This window comes from Paroedura picta, chromosome 2, assembly GCF_049243985.1.
Source record: "Paroedura picta isolate Pp20150507F chromosome 2, Ppicta_v3.0, whole genome shotgun sequence".
Lineage (NCBI taxonomy): Eukaryota > Metazoa > Chordata > Lepidosauria > Squamata > Gekkonidae > Paroedura > Paroedura picta.
Window position 1 is genome coordinate 81,076,037 of NC_135370.1, and position 19,026 is coordinate 81,095,062.

Sequence of the window (19,026 nt, forward strand, 5' to 3'; positions counted from 1 at the left end):
GGCTGGCTGGCTGGCTGGCTGGCTGGCTGACTGGCTGACTGACTGGCTGACTATTTTTGTTGTGCTACTTCAGGCCAACACAGCTACCCACTTGAAGCTAACCCATCTGTCATCTGTCACTCATTAATAATATTGTACATTCAATATTATTATTAGGAATATTCAATAATAATATTGTGCATTCAATATTCTTATTAGGAGAGTATCCTTATTTAAAATTTGGCTGTTCCTGGAAGGCTGGCTATGTCCCTGCACATAGTGGGTGGTAAAATTCTCCAAAGTGCTTGGTGGGATAACATTGATACAAGCAACCAGTTTACAGATTGTGAGATTCATGCTTGTGGTACATCGTCATTGGGCAAATGATTGTCCTTACTTATCCAGAATGGCAAAGGATCTTTCCCTCCTCCTTTTTACAGAGTGAAATCTGAGCCTCGTATTTCTTTGTTATTAGGGAATCAGCTAGATTAAAATAAGAAATTTCACAAGACAAAAGATCATGTCAAGGCATGTGTTTCCCTCTTTCTGTTTGATCGCTGTAGATTATAAACTGGAGGGATTATGTGCCAAAGATCCTTGGCCCAGATGCCACCAAGGCCTACCTGCCTCCGTATTCTGGTTACAATGAGTCCGTTGACCCCAGTGTCTCCAATGTCTTTGCCACAGCTGCATTTCGTTTTGCTCATGTCACCATCAATCCTTTCCTTTCTCGACTGGATGAAAACTATGAGGAGAATCCCCATCACCCCAGCATTTCTCTTCACCAGTCTTTCTTCTCCCCATGGAGGATCATTGAGGAAGGTACAGAAAAAGCACCTCTGCAAGGGGAGAGGGGGGCGGGGTAGGGCATAATTTCCTAGATAACATCCGAGGATCTGTAGATGGATGTGCTGACAGCAGTCCTTGCGTGACAAGGCTTGTAGGAACCCACCAAGTAAACCACTTTTGCTCTAGCTGGCTGTGTACCTGCACCATTGTTTACTTATTGTTGTTGTTATTACAATTTATTACCCTCTATTCCCCAGATGGGTTTGTGGCAGGTTACAATTGTCCATGCTAAAAAACCCAATAAAATCCCGTTAAACATTTGTAGAATGTATGCTGCTTGGAAGTTGCCCTTAGAACTGGCAGATTCCATTTACAGCTGTGAATCTGGTGAGGGGCTGCTACAGTCAATCACTCACAAGTGACCTGCTCTCCAAGAGTTCACTTCTGCTCAAGGATCTCTCTTGTGTAACTCCAGTGTAGTTTCTACATACATTGTAAAGACGGCAGTCAAAAGCTTTATTAATAACTAGTAAATAAGCCCGCTGTCTCCTAAATACAGCGGGAGCTAGGCACCATGAGACCCTTCCCGGACCGGCTGGCAGCATCCAAACCGGGCCCCCCGCAGGTGAGGCTGGCCAGGTGGCGTGCTTGGAGCCTTCCTACCGTTGGTGGTGTCTGCGTAGAACGGAGCGTCAGAGGTGGGCTCGGGAGAGAGCGGGGTTGGGCAGCTCATTGGCGGCGGCGGTGCTGGGTGCGGGCGGGGCCAGGTGCTTGTTGCAGCGTCCACATTCTCGGGCAGCAGCCCTCTTGCGATCGGCGGCGGGGGGGCAGCGGCTCTCGCAGCAGGCTTTCTGGGCGGTCATTGGCTCTTGGCAGGGCACGTGAGCCGCGGGCGTGACATTGTTGTTTTGCTGCTGGTGGCGGTAGGCGGGCGCGGCTGGCGGGCTCCGCCTCTTGGGCCTGGTCGTGGGTGGGGCGTCTTCGTCTTCGTAGCGGCTGCAGAGGCTGTTGGGTCGTGTGGGTGGCTCTGCAGCCAATGGCGGCAGCTGGGCGAATCTGGGCGAGACTGCAGAGGTTAGACTCAGGAGAGAGCGGGGTCGGGCGGCTAGCGATGGCGCGGGGTGCGCGCACGGGTGGGCGGGGCCGGGTGCCTCTCCCGGCGTCTGTGTCCTCCGGGCACCGGCTCTCTGGCGATCGGCGGCTCTCGCGTCGGGCTTTTCCTCCAGTCTGCGGGCGTGGGCAGGGCATGCAAGCCGCGGCCTTGGCGTCATCCTCTTGCTGCCTCTTGGGGCTGGCCGGGGATGGCGCGTCTTCTCAGCAGCCGGGCGAGGTTGGAGGGGGTTGGATCGGGAGGGCCGAAGCAGGGAGGCTTCGGGCGGCGGGCCGGCCGGCTTGAAGGGGCGAAAGGCTGCTCCGTTTTTTTTCTTTTTATCCTGCCGCTTCTCGCCGGCGCGCCGGCTTGTAGGGGCGAAAGGCTGTTCCTTTTTTTTTCTTTTTATCCTGCCGCTTCTCGCCGGCGCGCCGGCTTGAAGGGGCGGAAGGCTGCTCCGTTTTTTTTCTGTTTATCCTGCGGCTTCTCGCCGGCGCGCCGGCTTGAAGGGGCGAAAGGCTGCTCCGTTTTTTTTCTGTTTATCCTGCCGCTTCTCGCCGGCGCGCCGGCTTGTAGGGGCGAAAGGCTGCTCCGTTTTTTTTCTGTTTATCCTGCGGCTTCTCGCCGGCGCGCCGGCTTGAAGGGGCGAAAGGGTGCTCCGTTTTTTTTCTGTTTATCCTGCCGCTTCTCGCCGGCGCGCCGGCTTGTAGGGGCGAAAGGCTGCTCCGTTTTTTTTCTGTTTATCCTGCCGCTTCTCGCCGGCGCGCCGGCTGGAAGGGGCGAAAGGCTGCTCCGTTTTTTTTCTTTTTATCCTGCCGCTTCTAGCCGGCGCGCCGGCTCGAAGGGGCAAAAGGCTGCTCCGGGGTTTTTTTTTCTTTATCCTGCCGCTTCTCTCCGGCGCGCCGGCTTGAAGGGGCGGAAGGCTGCTCCGGGGTTTGTTTTTTGGTTCCATGTTGCGGCTGCCGGGGCTCCCAGGGCTGCGGTGACTGCCGGAGGCTCCCTTGGGGCCTCGGAGGCTGTGGCTTTGGAGGTCAGGTGAGCAGCTGGAGTTCTGTGTTTTCGGTGGCGGCAGCCTGACGCGGCGAGAGGCGCTTCGCGCCTCTCACCGCATCAGGCTGCCGGGCAGGGAGCCCCCGGCAGCCGCGCTCTGCGCGACTGCCGGGGTCTCCCTCGGGGGCCGGTCTGATGCGGCGAGAGGCGCTTCGCGCCTCTCACTGCGTCAGGCAGGGAGCAACTGCGAGCCGCGCTGCGCGCGGCTCGCAGTTGCTCGGGCTGGGAATCGGAGGGACCAATCGGCAGGCGCTTCGCGCCTGCCGATTGGTCCCTCCAATTGTCTGTCATGAGGAAGGGTCCAATCCGGACCCTTCCTCATCCCGGACACATCCCGCCCCAGAACCCCTTACTCTTTTATTTAGTCCGTGGCGCCCGTGGCGCCACGGGCGGTGTACAGACTAGATATTAAGCCCACTGTGGCCAAAATACAGCGGGCCCTAGCATGATGGGTGGGTGGAGGGATGGGGCGAAGGAAGGAGGAAAAGGAGAAAGAGAGACAGAAAGACAGAAAGAAAGGGAGGAAGATAGAGACAGAAGAAGAGGCAGAGAAACAGGTAGCCAGAAAGAGGCAGATGGAAGAGAGGGAGGAAGGGAGAAAGGGAAAAACAAAGTGAATGCTGGGAGGAAGGGAAGGAAAGGGCAAAGGGAATGCTGGGAGGAAGGAAAGGGCAAAGGGAATGCTGGGAGGAAGGGAGGAACAGAGGAAGGTAGGTGGCCTTGGGACCTTCTGCTGGGCCCAGGGGCAGGCTCGGCTGCTCCAGGGCCCGGCAGAAGGCTCGGGAAGGCGGCGGCAGGCTTTGAGGCCTACTGCCGGGCCGAGGAGCAGTCTCAGCAGCCCCAGGGCCCAGCAGAAGGCTCCGGACGGGGGCGGTGGGCTCCGCGGCCTACTGCCAGGCCTAGGAGCAGTCTCGGCTGCTCCAGGGCCCGGCAGAAGGCTCGGGACGGGGGCGGTGGGCTCCGTGGCCTACTGCCAGGCCTAGGAGCAGTCTCGGCTGCTCCAGGGCCCGGCAGAAGGCTCGGGACGGGGGCGGTGGGCTCCGTGGCCTACTGCCACGGCAGAAGGCTCGGGACGGGGGCGGTGGGCTCCGTGGCCTACTGCCAGGCCTAGGAGCAGGCTCGGCTGCTCCAGGGCCCGGCAGAAGGCTCGGGACGGGGGCGGTGGGCTCCGCGGCCTACTGCCAGGCCTAGGAGCAGTCTCGGCTTCTCCAGGGCCCGGCAGAAGGCTCGGGACGGGGGCGGTGGGCTCCGTGGCCTACTGCCAGGCCTAGGAGCAGTCTCGGCTGCTCCAGGGCCCGGCAGAAGGCTCGGGACGGGGGCGGTGGGCTCCGCGGCCTACTGCCAGGCCTAGGAGTAGGCTCGGCTGCTCCAGGGCCCGGCAGAAGGCTCGGGACTTCGGGAGTGGGCTTTGTGGCCTTCTGGGAGGCCCAGGGCTCGGCAGAAGGCTCCCTGGGCGAGGGGAAGCCGGCCGGAGGACTTACCGCTGGGGAAGGCTTCTTACTCTGAGCGGCAACTCCCCGGCTGGCCCAGGCGAGTGACACTCGGAGGGCGAGTGACACTCGGCTCCTGATTGGGCCCTCTGAGTTTTTATCCCGGACAGGGCCCGCCCTAACTCCTCCCCACTTGCCCTTACTCCTTTATTCCTCCCGCTCCTCCGGAGCGGGGGGAGGGTTAAAGATAATGAAGTATCATCAAGGCACAACTGACTCATGGCAAGTCCTCCTGGGGCTTTCAAGGCAAGAGATGAGCAGAGGTGATTTGCCTCTGCCTCCACTGCACAGCAGCCCCTGTCTTCCATCTACCTACTAACTATGGTCAATCCTGTTAGGTTCCAAGCTCTGATGAGCTCAGGCTAGTCTGGACAATTCAGGCCACTATGGACTTTTAGAAAAGAACCTATACTGCAGCAGGCTATAGTTCTTCCCTGCACCAATGTTGTCACTCTGAAAATTGGGGTGATGCCAGATGGCAGAAAGATCATTTAGCCTGGACCATAAGCTCAAAGGGAATCTAAGGCGGCTCCAATGAAAAAGAATTGTATTTGGTAAGTTTCACGGCTTGTTTATATACACACTGTGTGTTATAATTTCTAATTTTTGTTATGACTGTTGTTGTTGTTGTTGTTATTTAGATTTCTAGCCCACCACTCTCAGAGACCAGCTCATGGTGTGTTACACACAAAAAATCCACAATACAATGAAAGCTCACAAAATCCCATTAAAACCCAATATCAATACTTCCAAAGATTATTTCCTAACACAATACTTTCAGAGGCAGCATGGGGGAGCCAGATGTTCGGCGCAGAGATGGTGGATGCCAGCAGGAAAGGGCACCCATAGCATTTGCTCTAGCACTGGCCCCGACCATAAACCTGGTGGAAGAGCTCGGTTTTGCAGGCCCTCCAAAAAGACGAAAGCTCCCCGAGGCCCGCAGCTCCTCTGGGAGTTCATTCCACCAGGTAGGGGCCAGGTCTAGGGGCTTCAAAAGCTGTGGACCACTCAGAGGGCCTAGTACATACATGTGTTTCATTTGGAATTGGGTATCTATACAAGGCGACAAAATGTACAAACACTGAAAAGTAATCTTTGCTGTACATTACAGTTTTGTTATAATCAAGGTCTATACAGCTTTCTTCTAACTAAGTTTGAAGCCCCCAATTTTATTTCCAACCTTAGGAGGGATTGATCCTATCCTGAGAGGAGAGATATTCAGCTGTGCAAAGCTGCAGACACCCACTCAAATGATGCCAGAGGAATTGACTGAGAAGCTGTTTCATCCCAAGAAGGCTCTGTCCCTTGACCTAGCTGCACTGAATCTGCAAAGGGGCCGGGACCATGGACTTCTAGGTATGCGACACTACTCACAGGTGACTGAGAGGGGATGGTGCCAATGGCAGTGTGGACACCTCCCCTTAGAGTTATGATACAACATTCAAATGCCATCTTCTGGTGCTATCTGCAGGTTACAACTCCTGGAGGAGATTCTGTGGTCTTTCAGAGGCTCACACTTTCTCTGACTTACAGCATATCCTCAACAGCAGCTACTTGGCTCACAAACTACTCAAGTTGTATGGGACACCTGAAAACATTGATATCTGGATTGGTGCCATAGCAGAGCCTCTCCTCCCTAATGCCCGAGTTGGAGAACTTCTTGCTTGCTTGCTGGGAAAGCAGTTCCAGGCCCTACGAGACGGGGACCGGTAAGGACTAGTGTTGGAATATGCAAGATCTGCAGTGTAAGATATGCAATATATAAGATCTGCAGTGTACATAATTGAGCAGAATGTAACAGGTGTCCTGCAGGGGGCATTGGAGGAGATGTATATTTAGCATAGATAGGATATGAAGTACCTGATGATTTTCAGATTATCTCCTCCAGTGCCCTGATTGGCTCAACAGGAGACTTCCTCCTTTTGAGTACACTTCCTCCCTGTTTACCTCCAGAACAGTTGCTGAAGAATGACTGCAGACAACAGTTAGTTAGGGTGTAGGTCTCAGTCTCTCTCTTACTATACATAGTTGTTTCTCTTCTGAATAAAAACTTTATTTAAGCATCCTGGTGCTTGACTCTCTCTGCATATTCAAACTCTGCCAACAGCTAGCACAGCTGCTGTTAATGATTTCAAGTACTGTGTTCAAGTACTGTTTATCTTGGTACTCTGATGCTACTAATTTTAAAATGTGCAAAAACAACCTACCTTGACAAGTTAGGGACCCAAAGGTCAAGCTACAAGGACAATTTTAAAATGCAAATATTTATTACAATAAAGCACACAAGTTAAAAAATAAAAAATATGGATAAGTCATTTCACAACTACACATGGAACTGAGCCTTTTCTGACACAACACATGAGTATGCACTGCTGAATGAGAGCCAGGCAAGGGTGGAGAGTGGCGGCCTTTGGAGTTATTTTTTAAACTGTGGGCTCCAAACCAGACATTTTTGATATTACATAGGTTAGTTGGATCAATACCATGCACACTTTCTTTACCACCCAGGAAGCCCTAAAAATGTTTTGGGTTAGTGCATTTAAAAATAGCTTAACCACTAAGGAAGACCCTTTGGGTCAAAACACATTTGGTCTTAGTTCCATGTGTAGTTGTGAAATGATGTACAGTATACAATTGTGATTTATCCATGTTTTTAATTTTTAAGAGTTGATGCCCCCCTCTAGAAGATACGCTACCTTCAGTTTTGGAACATCCTTCTGGTGACGGCTGATTGATGCAGTCCCTCTGGCACCCCTAGCAGCAGTCGTACTGTGTAGGGAGGGCTGATTATTTTTACTGCCATCTTGTTTAATTCTTTTAATGGGTTTTTTTGTATTGTAGGGATTTATTATGTAACCCGCCATGAGACAGCTTGCCGAGAGCGATGGGAAACAAATCTAAATAATAACAACAACTTGTGTGCTTTATTGTAATAAATATTTGCATTTTAAAATGATCCTTCAGGTTCTTGATATTTTGAAATGTGCCCCATCACTGCAGAGGACAGCAAAAGTAAATAATTCTTCATGGCCAGAAACCCCTTTGTTAAAGTGTACTCCCAAAAAATCCATGGGGAGAAACAACTCTACTACGTAATTATTTTGTTACCTTGGGGTGGGAGGAAACCTGCTCCAGGTCTGGGGGCGTTTCTAGATGCCCACAAGAGGGAAGCCATGCAGTACACACATTGCTCTCCTTTTATAGTGGAACCAGCATCAGGAATATGTGATGTCTGAGAGCGTCCATAGTTCTAAGGATGTTTCTGAGGAGAATATTTTAATAGGACAACAACTTTTCAACCCTTTCGGGGACTGAGGAGTGCTTTCCTGCAGCTCCAATAAAAGAATCCCCTCTTCACATCATGGTTTCTGGTTCTCTTAATGAGTGCTCCAGCGACCTTCTGTCGTCACCACCACACAGCGTCCTTAGTCAGGATGGCTTGAGCGGGTCCCCCTCCCCCCCCCATCCTATCCACGCAGATTCATGTGTGAAGTGGGAACTCTTAAACTGCGTCAGTGTTGAAGAGCAGCAACGGAACTAGGGATTATGTTTGTTGTGAATAAATTAACGTTGAGCTCAAGTGGATAATTAACGTTAACTTCAAAGGCTGTGACTTGTCGAGAGCAGCTTTATGGGTTAGTGCAGGATGACTTGTGTTTGGGACAATGGGGCAGAACAGGCTGGCATGTATTGAACACATTGTTTGTCTCTCAAGAAAATAATAGGCATTGTTGGCATTTCGTGTATTCTGTCCCACAGGTGTGCGTGGTGCTTCAAAGTGTTTTAGGCTTCCCAAATAGTTTCAAGCCTTTTATTGAAAACTGTCCATGGGAATGCAATAGAGAGAGGGAAGGAAGGGAGAGAACAGGGAATCAAAGGATGAATATGTACACCTCTTTCTCTGTGAGGAACTGAAACAAAATCAGCCAGTATCCAAATGTCCCTGTATGGTGCAGCCTCATCTGGAGTCCTGGTCACCGCACCTCTAAAAAGAAATGATAGCATTGGAAAAACTGCAGAAAAGGGCAACTAAATTTTTTTAGGGGGTGAAACACCTTCCCTATGAAGAAAGGTGAAAGAGAAATGGAGAAATGCTTGGAGAAATGACAATTAGCTTGGAGAAATGACAATTGGGAGGTGACATGACTTAGGTTTATAAAATTACTCATGGGATAGAAAAAGTGCTTGTTCTTACAATATAAGTTGTGGCCACTCAATTAAATTAATGAACACAGCTTAGAACAGATAAAGAAGTACTTCTTCACCCAAATAAATCAGAGTCCAGTGGCACCTTTAAGACCAACAAAGATTTATTCAAGGCATGAGCTTTCGAGTGCTTGCATGCCTTGAATAAATCTTTGTTGGTCTTAAAGGTGTTACTGGAATCTGATTTTATTGTGCTACTTCAGACCAACACAGCTACCCATTTGAATTCACCCAAAGAGTAATTAACACACGGAATTCACTGCCATAGGAAGTGATGATAGCAACAGGCATAGACAGCTTCAAAGAGGACTAGATAAATATATGGGGCAGTGTTCCATCAGTGGCTATTAGCCACAAGGTATAGATGAAACACCATGTCTGGGGCATGATGCTCCTTATTCTTGGTGTTTGGGGGGACAACAGTGGGGGGGCTTCTGGAATTCCAGCCCCATTGGTGGACCTCCTGATGACACCTGGATTTCAGCCACTGTGTGATGCAGTGTTGGACTGCATGGACCATTGGTCTGATCCAAAATGTTTCTCTTATATTCGTATTAGTTTCAAAGCCCGTTCCTAAGAACTGACCTTGAAAGGGTCCCCTCTCCTGGACCTCGGCCAGCAACTTAAGGTGGCTTTGGACTGCAGCTCGCAGCCAGATTAAGTGGGGCAGGAGGGGACTGGCCAGCTCATTAGTAGGCCCAGGACAGTTCCTTAGCAGGCAGTCAGCAGGCTGGGAGGCCCTCATTAGCAGGCCCTGCTTAGCAGGAGGCCCTCATTAGCAGGGCCAGCCTAGCAGGCTGGGAGGCCCTCATTAGCAGGCCCTGCTTAGCAGGCCAAGAGGCCCTTGTAAGCAGGTCCTCCACCACAACCCCTTGCCCAGGGCCCTCTCCCCTTACCTGCTGCTTTGCTGGCTGGCTGCTTAGATTTGCTGGCTGCACCCTGATTGGCCCTATTCCAACTTGGACAGCCGGATACGTGTCAGCTGTGCAATCCACATTAACCCAGCATTGCAGAATGTGCTGATGTATATTACCATTTTATGCCTCTTTTAGAGAAACAGTGGGCTTCTCAATATGCGTGACAGATTTACTGCCCTTAAACTCATTGAGATAAATAAACTGGCCACATGATTATGTACTTGCTTTGATTTTGCAGATTCTGGTGGGAGAATGAAGAGGTGTTCACTCCACGACAAAGAGAAGAGCTGGCAAAGGTAACCTTGTTCCAAATCCTGTGCCAGAATACACACCTCAGCCACCTCCCAGCAGACGTCTTTTCAAGCAGTCACTTTCCAGATGACCTTGTGCCCTGCAAAAGCTCCCAGATTCCAAGAGTCAACCTGACAGCCTGGAGAGAAGATCCAGCAGGTAGAAGGAGGGGTCCTCACTTCACAGTTCTGTTCTCCCCTACAAAATGTAGCCAGCCTTCTGTTCCCACCAGCCAGGTTCTCTTATCTCATTCATCGAGTTGTGCTTATGCTGGGTAGACTGGAGCACAACTCTCTGGCACTCGTTTTAGCTCCATGCTGCTGGCAGCGTAGAAGGCAGCCAGGGTTCCATTTTCTCAAGTCTTTTTTCCATCAGGAGAGGGCCTCAGATAATGCCTGGGATGCTGCGGGGGCTTCTGGGGCCACCTCCCATTTCTCAGTAACACGAGGCTACTGAAGCGGCAGCAACATCCACGATTCTCTTCAGCTCTTCTTTCTCCTCTGTAATCTGACAATTTTCCCATTGGGAAATGGGAGGGTGTCTAGTTAGTTTCATTTAGGCTGGACCTTCTGTCACCGAGTGCCTGGCCATGGCATTCCCAGAGGTTGACCCTGAAATCTGAAGTACCAGTTTATGAACTAGAGGGCAAAAGCCAAGTCTCAGCAACATTCAGGCTTAAGCAGGAGTTGGGAGAGATTATCTTTTATCAATGGTCACACTTTTTGGGCAACTTTATTTTTAAAGCTTTTCCTGTTGCCTATGGACACAGAGGCAACTGATTTGTGTTCTGCTTCATACAATTCTCACTGCACCCGCACTGACTTCTCATGAGGCTGCAATCATCTTAATTTTTTTTTCTTGAACACTTCCCTTTTGTTTTGGAGGATACAGCACATGAAACCTGAGAAATACAGTGCATCCTTTAAAAACTATCCACTTCCTGGTAAAGTCCTTTGTTGTATTCTTTGATCGCCACAGATACACTATGTGGGCCAGTCCCAGTGGTGAAAGGTGCCTATTTTGTACGCTGCAAATCGCTGGTGTTCTTTGAATGCCACCAAGGTTACACCCTGGAGGGTCCTTCCTCTATTTCCTGCAATGCAGAGGAAGGAGAATGGAGCACCATCTTGCCTGCTTGTCAAGGTGAGATTTACCTAGAAACAGTAACTGACTTGCAACCTGGGGACAATTCATGGCATATGCCACACATTTAAAAAAACTTTTGAATCTCTCTCTCCCTTCTTGCCATGTTTTGGCCATGTTTTAACTAATGAAGCTCAACCCTTCAAAGATGGAGATCCTGTGGCTGGGTAAGAAGGGACCAAGCAAGGAAGCGCGCCTACCCAACCTGGACAGAGTGCGCCTAACAGTAGCTCACTTCACCAGAAACCTGGGGGCAATCCTTGACTCCTCCCGTTCCATGGAGGCACAGGTCACAAGAGTAGCGTGACAGGCCTTCTACCACCTCCACCAAGCCAAGCTACTAGCGCCCTACTTGGCTCCAGAACACCTAGCCACAGTGATCCATGTGATGGTCACCTCTAGACTGGACTTCTGCAACTCGCTCTACGCAGGCCTGGCCTTATCCTTGATCTGGAAACGGCAATTGGTGCAGAATGCAACAGCCAGGATTCTCACCAATACACCGTGGAGATCTCACATCCAGCCTATACTTCAACAACTCAACTGGCTCCCAATTGAATTCCGGATCAGGCTTAAGGTTTTGGTTCTTACCTTCAAGGCCATACATGGTCTGGGCCCAGTGTACCTAAAAGGCCATCTCTTTGCCTATACCCCCAAAAGAGCATTATGCTCTGCCACTGCCAACTGGCTAGTGATCCCTGGCCCCAAAGAAGTACGTCGGTCCTCAACCAGGGCCAGAGCTTTTTTCTGTCCTGGCCCCCACCTGGTGGAACAAGCTCCCTGAAGAGATTAGGGCCCTGTCCGAACTCTCAAAATTCTGCAGGGTCTGCAAAAGGGAGCTCCTCTACCAGGCATTTGCCTGGGACCGACAACAGGTGCCCCTTCAGACATCCCTCCATGGCCTGAACCAGTCTGTCCTCTTTAAGGACCTTAGCTAAGTTCCGTTCCTGTTATATTGTTTAAGATAATTGAAATTGTGTTATTTAGATTATTGTTGTTGTTGTATTTGTTTATGTTATATATTAATTCATTCCATGTATCCCCCATGTTGTATGTAAACCGCCCTGAGCCATATGGAAGGGCGGTATAGAAATCAAATCAAATCAATCAATCAATCAATCAATAATGTTGCTTTCCCTGTCCTGCTAATGTTCCTCTAGCCTCCATGCCTTGGCTGCAATTCATGTGCTCATTATATTTTAAGAGCATTGGTTGTTGTTTTTAATAGTTAATGAATGAACTTCCCCAGCATTGTTGACACATGCCTAGCAGCAATTCTCATTTCTAAATAAAAGGATTTGAGTCTTTGGCATGAAAGACCTTCTAGTTCCCTTCTTTAATATCAGACTGGCCCTCAATCCTGGGCTGTATTTATATGCCCACTTTCTACCATTGTTATCCCTGCCTTTGACACTGCTGAGGGGAGGTGACACAACACAAGGAAGGATGTACCTTACTTGCTTCTCTCCTGCTCCACATTCTAGTCAGTCTCAGGACTTTGTCCTGCCTCAGTCCATATACTGATAATATTGCCTTCTTTTCTCTGAGGTGAAGGAATGGGGCATGAACAATTAGGGCTGTAATCAAAGGGGTCAGGAATCCTGTAAGTAGTCACCCCTGCAGATTTTGCCACCTTGAGATTGCGAAGATAAGGTGGAGTATAAATATTTTAATAAATATTATCTACGGTAGTTGCCTTGGCTGTTCTGTTCTGTTTTTTTCCCTAAGTCATGGTTATTTCAAAAAGGCAACACATTTGTCAGATCTCTTTAATTTTTCTGTCTTATCTGTCAGACCTCTTTAATTTGGCTGTCCAATTTTGTAAAGGGTGGTAGAGAAGCAATGCTAATTTGGGATCTATGAAGGCCTGGTTCTTCTTTTTCTCTCCACCCCCTCCTTTTCCCATCTTGGTGCCTTCCTTTTAATTGGTGGGCAATTCTCTGAGAGTTCTTTTTGTTTTCTCTGCCATCCCCAATGTTGTTTAGACATCAATGAATGTGAGCCCAGCCGGGGAAATCCATGCCCCTCCTCACTGATTTGTGTGAACACACCAGGGAGCTTCAAATGTGCCTGTGAGGGTTCCCTGACTCTGTCTCAAGATGGCACCACCTGCATCAGTAGGTCTGAGGTGAAGAGGGAAGTAGGGGGAGGGATATAAGATGGGAGTTTTGCAAACTGTGGGCTGAAGGGTTAATAATGGCTTAATTTCCCCCCCCCTCTCCTCCTGAGGGGTGAAAGTTAGAAGGGATCTAGGTGTCTTGGTAAAAAACCAAATAACAGTGAGTCCATGCCCCCTTGAAAGGCTGACTAATATATTGTGACATAAGCTTTCCTGAGCCAGAGATCACTCACAGATGCATAAAGCCACCCCAAGTCTTTTTTGGAGAGGGGAAGCCTAGAAGTCTAAGGAAATAAAAGTGGTGAGTTTTTAATAACATCAATGAGAGAGAAAAAAAGTTCTGGTAGACTAACTGAATAACTGTACTTCATCTGAAGGCAATCAGGGAGTAAGCATGTTCAAAAGAACAGGAAGTCTTCAACTGAGCAAATCAGGACACAGAAGGAGATTATTTGAAGAACACCAGGAAGACCCTAATCTAACTGTTTTCACTGCACATCCCCTCCAATGCCCCTGTAGGATTTTCCTTTTTACTGTTGAGAAACCCCTGAAATATGTTTCTGGCCAAGGCACTTCCCCTTCCCATCCCCTTCAGGCCAATCACTGGCTACTTTGTGAGGGAGGGTGGTTAGCATGACCATATATGGTCATCTAACTAGATGGTCATCTAACTAAAGAGCCTCTTGTGGCGCAGAGTGGTAAGGCAGCAGACATGCAGTCTGAAAGCTCTGCCCATGAGGCTGGGAGTTCGATCCCAGCAGCCGGCTCAAGGTTGACTCAGCCTTCCATCCTTCCGAGGTCGGTAAAATGAGTACCCAGCTTGCTGGGGGGTAAATGGTAATGACTGGGGAAGGCACTGGCAAACCACCCCGTATTGAGTCTGCCATGAAAACGCTAGAGGGCGTCACCCCAAGGGTCAGACATGACCCGGTGCTTGCACAGGGGATACCTTTACCTTTAACTAGATTATTTAAAATATATATTTTCCCCTCCCAAACTCACAAAACCCTTGGGGGGGGCAGGAAACCCCAGGGTTTCATGAAGCCCTGGTTGAGAAACCCTGTACTAGTGACTGGACCTATGCAAGTGTGTCCACACTAAATTCTCTGCTTTCTGTTCTAGAGGCCCAAGGTTCTACTGCCACCACTGTGGCTATAGCAGCAGCTGGTATTGTTGGAGTAATCTCTCTCATCACTGTAGTTGTGATGCTACACAGAAGGTACATTTGAATTAGCTTGCAGAAAGGTTTTTTTCTCTTTTACTTTCCTTCACATCTCCTGCTTCTGTGGCTTTCCCTTGGAAATAAATGTATTTCATCCCAGCAATTGCAATTCCAGGCTCAACACTCTTCGGTTTCATGCAAAGGTTTCATGCTTATTCTATCTCCTTGTGATGAAATTCAGAGGCAAGAGAAAAAGAGGCACAAATCACACAGAATTCTGTCAACAGTTTTTTAGAATGGTCTAAAACTGTTTCCCAGGTGCAAAGCAAGTAATACTGCTGCTACCTATGAGCTTCTGTCCAGCCAATCTGTTCACAATCACATTGATCTTAGTGAAGGTTATTTTTTGGTTAGTATGTTCAGCCATTTTAGCCTTTAGATAAGCATCAGGGTCTTCTCTGTAGGGATCCAGCCACTAACTGACTGAGGTTTTATAGTCTGCAAACCTATGCCCATTTACTTGAACTTAAGAACTTACTTATGAGTAAACATACATAAAACAATAGACTATAGAAAGTGTGATCTTTAGAAGACTGCAGAAATCAGATCAGCACAGTGAGAAATATAGATCTCTGCTGTCCATAAATATAAATGGATGCTCTTTAGGTACATAAAGCCTATGTAACATGTATGTAATCCAGATCCCATTTCCAAATGTTTCCTTTAACACTATTTTTAAGCAGGTTTGGGATCTTGCAGATGTGGCTTTTTCTGCCCCCATTTAGGCACTCTACTCAGAAGACAGGTGAATTTTGTTCAGTAGAGCAGGGGTAGTCAACCTGTGGTCCTCCAGATGTCCATGGACTACAATTCCTATGAGCCCCTGCCAGCAAATGCTGGCAGGGGCTCATGGGAAATGCTGGCAGGGGCTCATGGGAATTGTAGTCCATGGACATCTGGAGGACCACAGGTTGACTACCCCTGCAGTAGAGATTACTCCCAGGTAAATGTGCACAGGATGAACTGAACTACTCCTCCGGCTTCTGCTGTTCTTTGGTCCTGTCTCTGCCCTTACGCTTTACTGCTGTCTGCTCTGCTGCCACCTCCTTCTTCTCATTTTAACAAAAAGTACTGGGCACTTCATTTTATAAAACAGATCAAGGCCAAGGCAGAAGATGCATGGCTGCATTTGGACTTCCTTGGCTATTGCTTGATAGGTCTATGGTTGAGGCTGGCGTGCTGAGGAAGAACTGGACCCCCCCCCCCTTCCTTCCTTCCTTCTTTAAGAATCTTATTGATGGCTGGAGTTCTGGTCTCTCATATCCTCCTCTGGAAGTCTTGGTTAAGGGGATTTTTAAAGCTGTTTTAATGCCGAATTGTATCTTGGATTTTGTATGGGTATTGGATATTTATATGTTATTAGGGGAATTTTATTGGTATTTTTAAATGTTGTAACCCGCCACGAGCCTTATGGGAGTGGTGGGCTAAAATTAATTATTTAATTAATTAAATGGGATTTCTGCCCTGATCCTCAAGGGCTGACCTTGATGCTGCTTCTGCTCAGCATCTTCCATATGTTCCCTAGCATGTGTAGTTTGTACCTAAAAAGGGAGGAAGAATGTATTCAGAAACCTTTTGAAGAGGACATCGGAAAGATCTGCTTGGTCTCTGGGCTCATAGAATGACATATTATCTTGGTTCTATTTCAGATATAATGGACTCTTTTTGTACGACAGTAGTGTGCAGTACATGAAAGAAATGTTATGGACCTCAGCCATTCATTCTTGTTTCATTAAAGCTGTATGACATATTGTGACTAAAGATCATGGCTTAATGTCAAAAAATTCTTTGCTTTACCACAAATCCTTTCTTTAATCCAAAAGAGAATATTTGTAGTGACATCTGTTTATTACCTTTTTGTCAAATGCTTTAACAGATAATACTGAGCTAGAAGGCAGCTTCATATTCCATGTATGCCACAAAGAGCTTTAACCATATGAAATGTTTTACAACCATCTGAAGTTCTACATTCCATTGGGTTCAATAGGACTTATTCTATTGTGAACCTACATAGAAATAAGTGCAATTAAATTTTATTAATTTTTAGTGGGATCACTAGGCTTGTATTTAATTTTTCTGCAGCAGACTATGGTTGCTACTCTTCTAACACTATTAGACATAAGACTGCAATGTTAGGCTAATTTGTCTCTATGACAATCCTGTGAAGCAGCATTTAATTATGCTCACAGTAGATAGAAATGATTGCCCAATTCTCACTCTTCCTCTTTTGCACACACACAATAAGACATTGTCAAGAAGCCAAGTCTGACATCCTGGGTTTCCCAAGCTCGTATACACAAAAAACAATTCTTGTAAAAATATGTGTTTATTTGAATGATGTTCAGAAAGAATTTTATTTCTAGGCAATACACAACTCTAAAATCATACAGCAAAGCAAAACAAAAAATCTATCTGAACTTTCTAACACATTTGAAACCTGCCTTAGATGGTCACGCTTCTTCTAAGTTTCTGTCCATTGCAATAGCCTTTAGTTGGTCAGAACTCAAGCTAGTTTTTCTTCTCCAGGCTCTTAGCCCAGTTATAGTTTTTTGGCCAAAAGGCATAGGGTGATGATGACAATCCAATCAGGATGTGTTCTTGCTGGAATCCTCTAGAAAATTATCTCATCACTCCTGATTTCCCCTCTCCCATCCTGTGGGCTGCAGGTTCTCATGAAGAACCAGTTATCCCATCCTTCACTCTGGTTTTGAAGGTAAGGGTCATGTAGGTAGAGAGGCCTAATTACCAACATATGCAAGATGCAATGAGCCTGTTACTATACACATTAACCCTTGAGAAGAATCAGGGGTGCTTTGCCTCACCAGCCTAGGCCAGCTGTCATGCATGGCAAGCCTGTCACAGCACTATGCATTGACCTCAGCATTTGTCACTGAACTCTATGCATGAGCATCAGATTTCACATAAGACCTTTCTCTAGATCAATGTGTAGTTTTTAGTCATATTTCCCCTGAGAAAATGCATTTCACAGCAGGTTGCTGCAGTCTGTCTCAGAGCCAGTAGCTGAACTGATGCATTCCTAGATTTCCAAGGTCCAGCATCTGCCCTATTCAGGCAGCCATCTCTGCTATGCCATTTCAGCATGGATGACTTTGCAATTTGTTTCCTAGGTGCTTCTTGAGCAAGAAGAAAGCATCCATTTCCAGCTGTCCTCAGGGCTGCTCCAGGGAAGCCCAGAAGCCTGACACAAATTAACTTGAACCACATTGCCCTTGCAGCCCAGGCATCTCAGGAACCTTCAGCACAGTGGCTTTCCATGTATATTATTCTGTGCGTCAAAAAATTCTTGCCACAGTAAAGTAAATAGATCCCATTAAACAGAGTCATACAGAATGCATCCATTGATGGCCATCAGTCAATATGACCAAAGGAAATGTCTTTGTTTGTTGAATGCTGAGCAGGGGGAGACAATCAGATGAAATCCTTAGCCTCTGTGCTTATTGTTACTGCTCTAGAGCAACTGGTGGGCTATTATGTGACAGGATGCTGGACTGAACATTAGCTTAATCAAGTGAGGAAACTCTTATGTTCATGTTTCCATAGAGCTACAGACAAAAATAGGATGTTAAGAAACATATGCTGTGACTTCAATAGATTTAATATCTCACTTACCATGCACAAAGGAAACTTTCCACCATAGCAGGAATGTCCAGCAGCAGGGGAGCCCTGTAGTCTGCTGTGGTCATTCACATGAGCAAAGGCCACCCAAACTCACTGTGTGTGTGTGTGTGTGTGCCACTTTCTAGCCCTTTCACATGAACATGCGTGAACAATATGAAGGCATTTTTTTAATGTGCAGAGATTTCTAATATAGGAAAATCAGGCAGGCTGTTCTAAATGTATGTGCATGGGACTGATGCAGATAAATTGACTCACTATTGTAATTGCTTTTCAATATACAGGCATATTTGGCTTTTTTACATCTGTGCAATAAAGCCTTCCGTTGTTTGTTATAAAGAAGAAAGCTATCCTCTGGGCAACAAATTTGGTTTATTTCTGCAGTGGAATATTATATACGGATGTTATGGGGAATAAGTAGTTGCCCAGTTCAAGATGAGAGTTGCTGAGCTGCTATGCCCATGGCTTGTTGTCCTGCCCGGCCTTTAAATGCTAAAATCAGCTTCCAGCTGCTTCCTTACCTCCTCAGAGTATCAAATGTAAAGGATAAGCATATATGTGAGGATTTACTGGGCTGGAAAAGAAATGGGATAGGTAATTCTGTGAAGAAAAAATTGGAGATTTTAAATCAAGCTGCTTTCAAAAACTTCATTGGTGGGGGAGAAAGAACATTCTGCTTTTACATACTTAAGCAGCATCAAGTGACACCTGATGGCAATCTCAGCAAGGTGCTTTTAAGGCAGGTGATTAAGCAGTGGTAGCTTGCCACTGCCTTCCTCAACAGCCCTCCTTCCAAGTCCTAAGCTTCTGAGATCTGACTATGCCATGGCCCCTTCACCTTCTCTTGCCCCGAACCAAGCAAGGCAGAAAGAGGTCTTTTGCTTGCTGTCCCTAGACACACATGCCTTTGATTTCATGGCTTGAGGTTAGCATAGCTTCTGATAGTAGTTAATTACTGTTTAATCAAATCAAGCCCCAGAGAGAGAGAGAGAGAGAGAGAGAGAATCCTGACACCACCACCCCTGCAGACCCAAGTGCAGTTGAGTTCATTTTGGCACACTTTAGCTCCACAGGAAGCTAATTTCTTCCTCTGA

The 19,026-nt window shown here is 47.6% G+C and overlaps 1 protein-coding gene across 2 annotated transcripts in view; it reads left to right on the top strand.

Moving 5' to 3' along the window:
- LOC143829790 (eosinophil peroxidase-like) overlaps positions 1-18,671 on the top strand; it is a 32,885-nt gene extending 14,214 nt beyond the window's left edge. Inside the window, exons 10-17 of one of the 2 annotated variants that reach the window (XR_013228233.1) lie at positions 543-801; positions 5,584-5,754; positions 5,870-6,107; positions 9,760-9,971; positions 10,791-10,955; positions 12,941-13,083; positions 14,197-14,293; positions 17,425-18,671. Coding sequence is in view for 1 of the 2 variants with exons in the window: in XM_077321190.1 (XP_077177305.1) it covers positions 543-801; positions 5,584-5,754; positions 5,870-6,107; positions 9,760-9,971; positions 10,791-10,955; positions 12,941-13,072; positions 14,197-14,293; positions 17,425-17,509 (1,359 nt within the window). In the remaining variant the exon portion in view is untranslated. The remainder of the gene's footprint in view (positions 1-542; positions 802-5,583; positions 5,755-5,869; positions 6,108-9,759; positions 9,972-10,790; positions 10,956-12,940; positions 13,084-14,196; positions 14,294-17,424) is intronic. The other variant, XM_077321190.1, reaches the window with a different exon arrangement.
- The last annotated feature ends 355 nt before the right edge of the window (positions 18,672-19,026 follow it).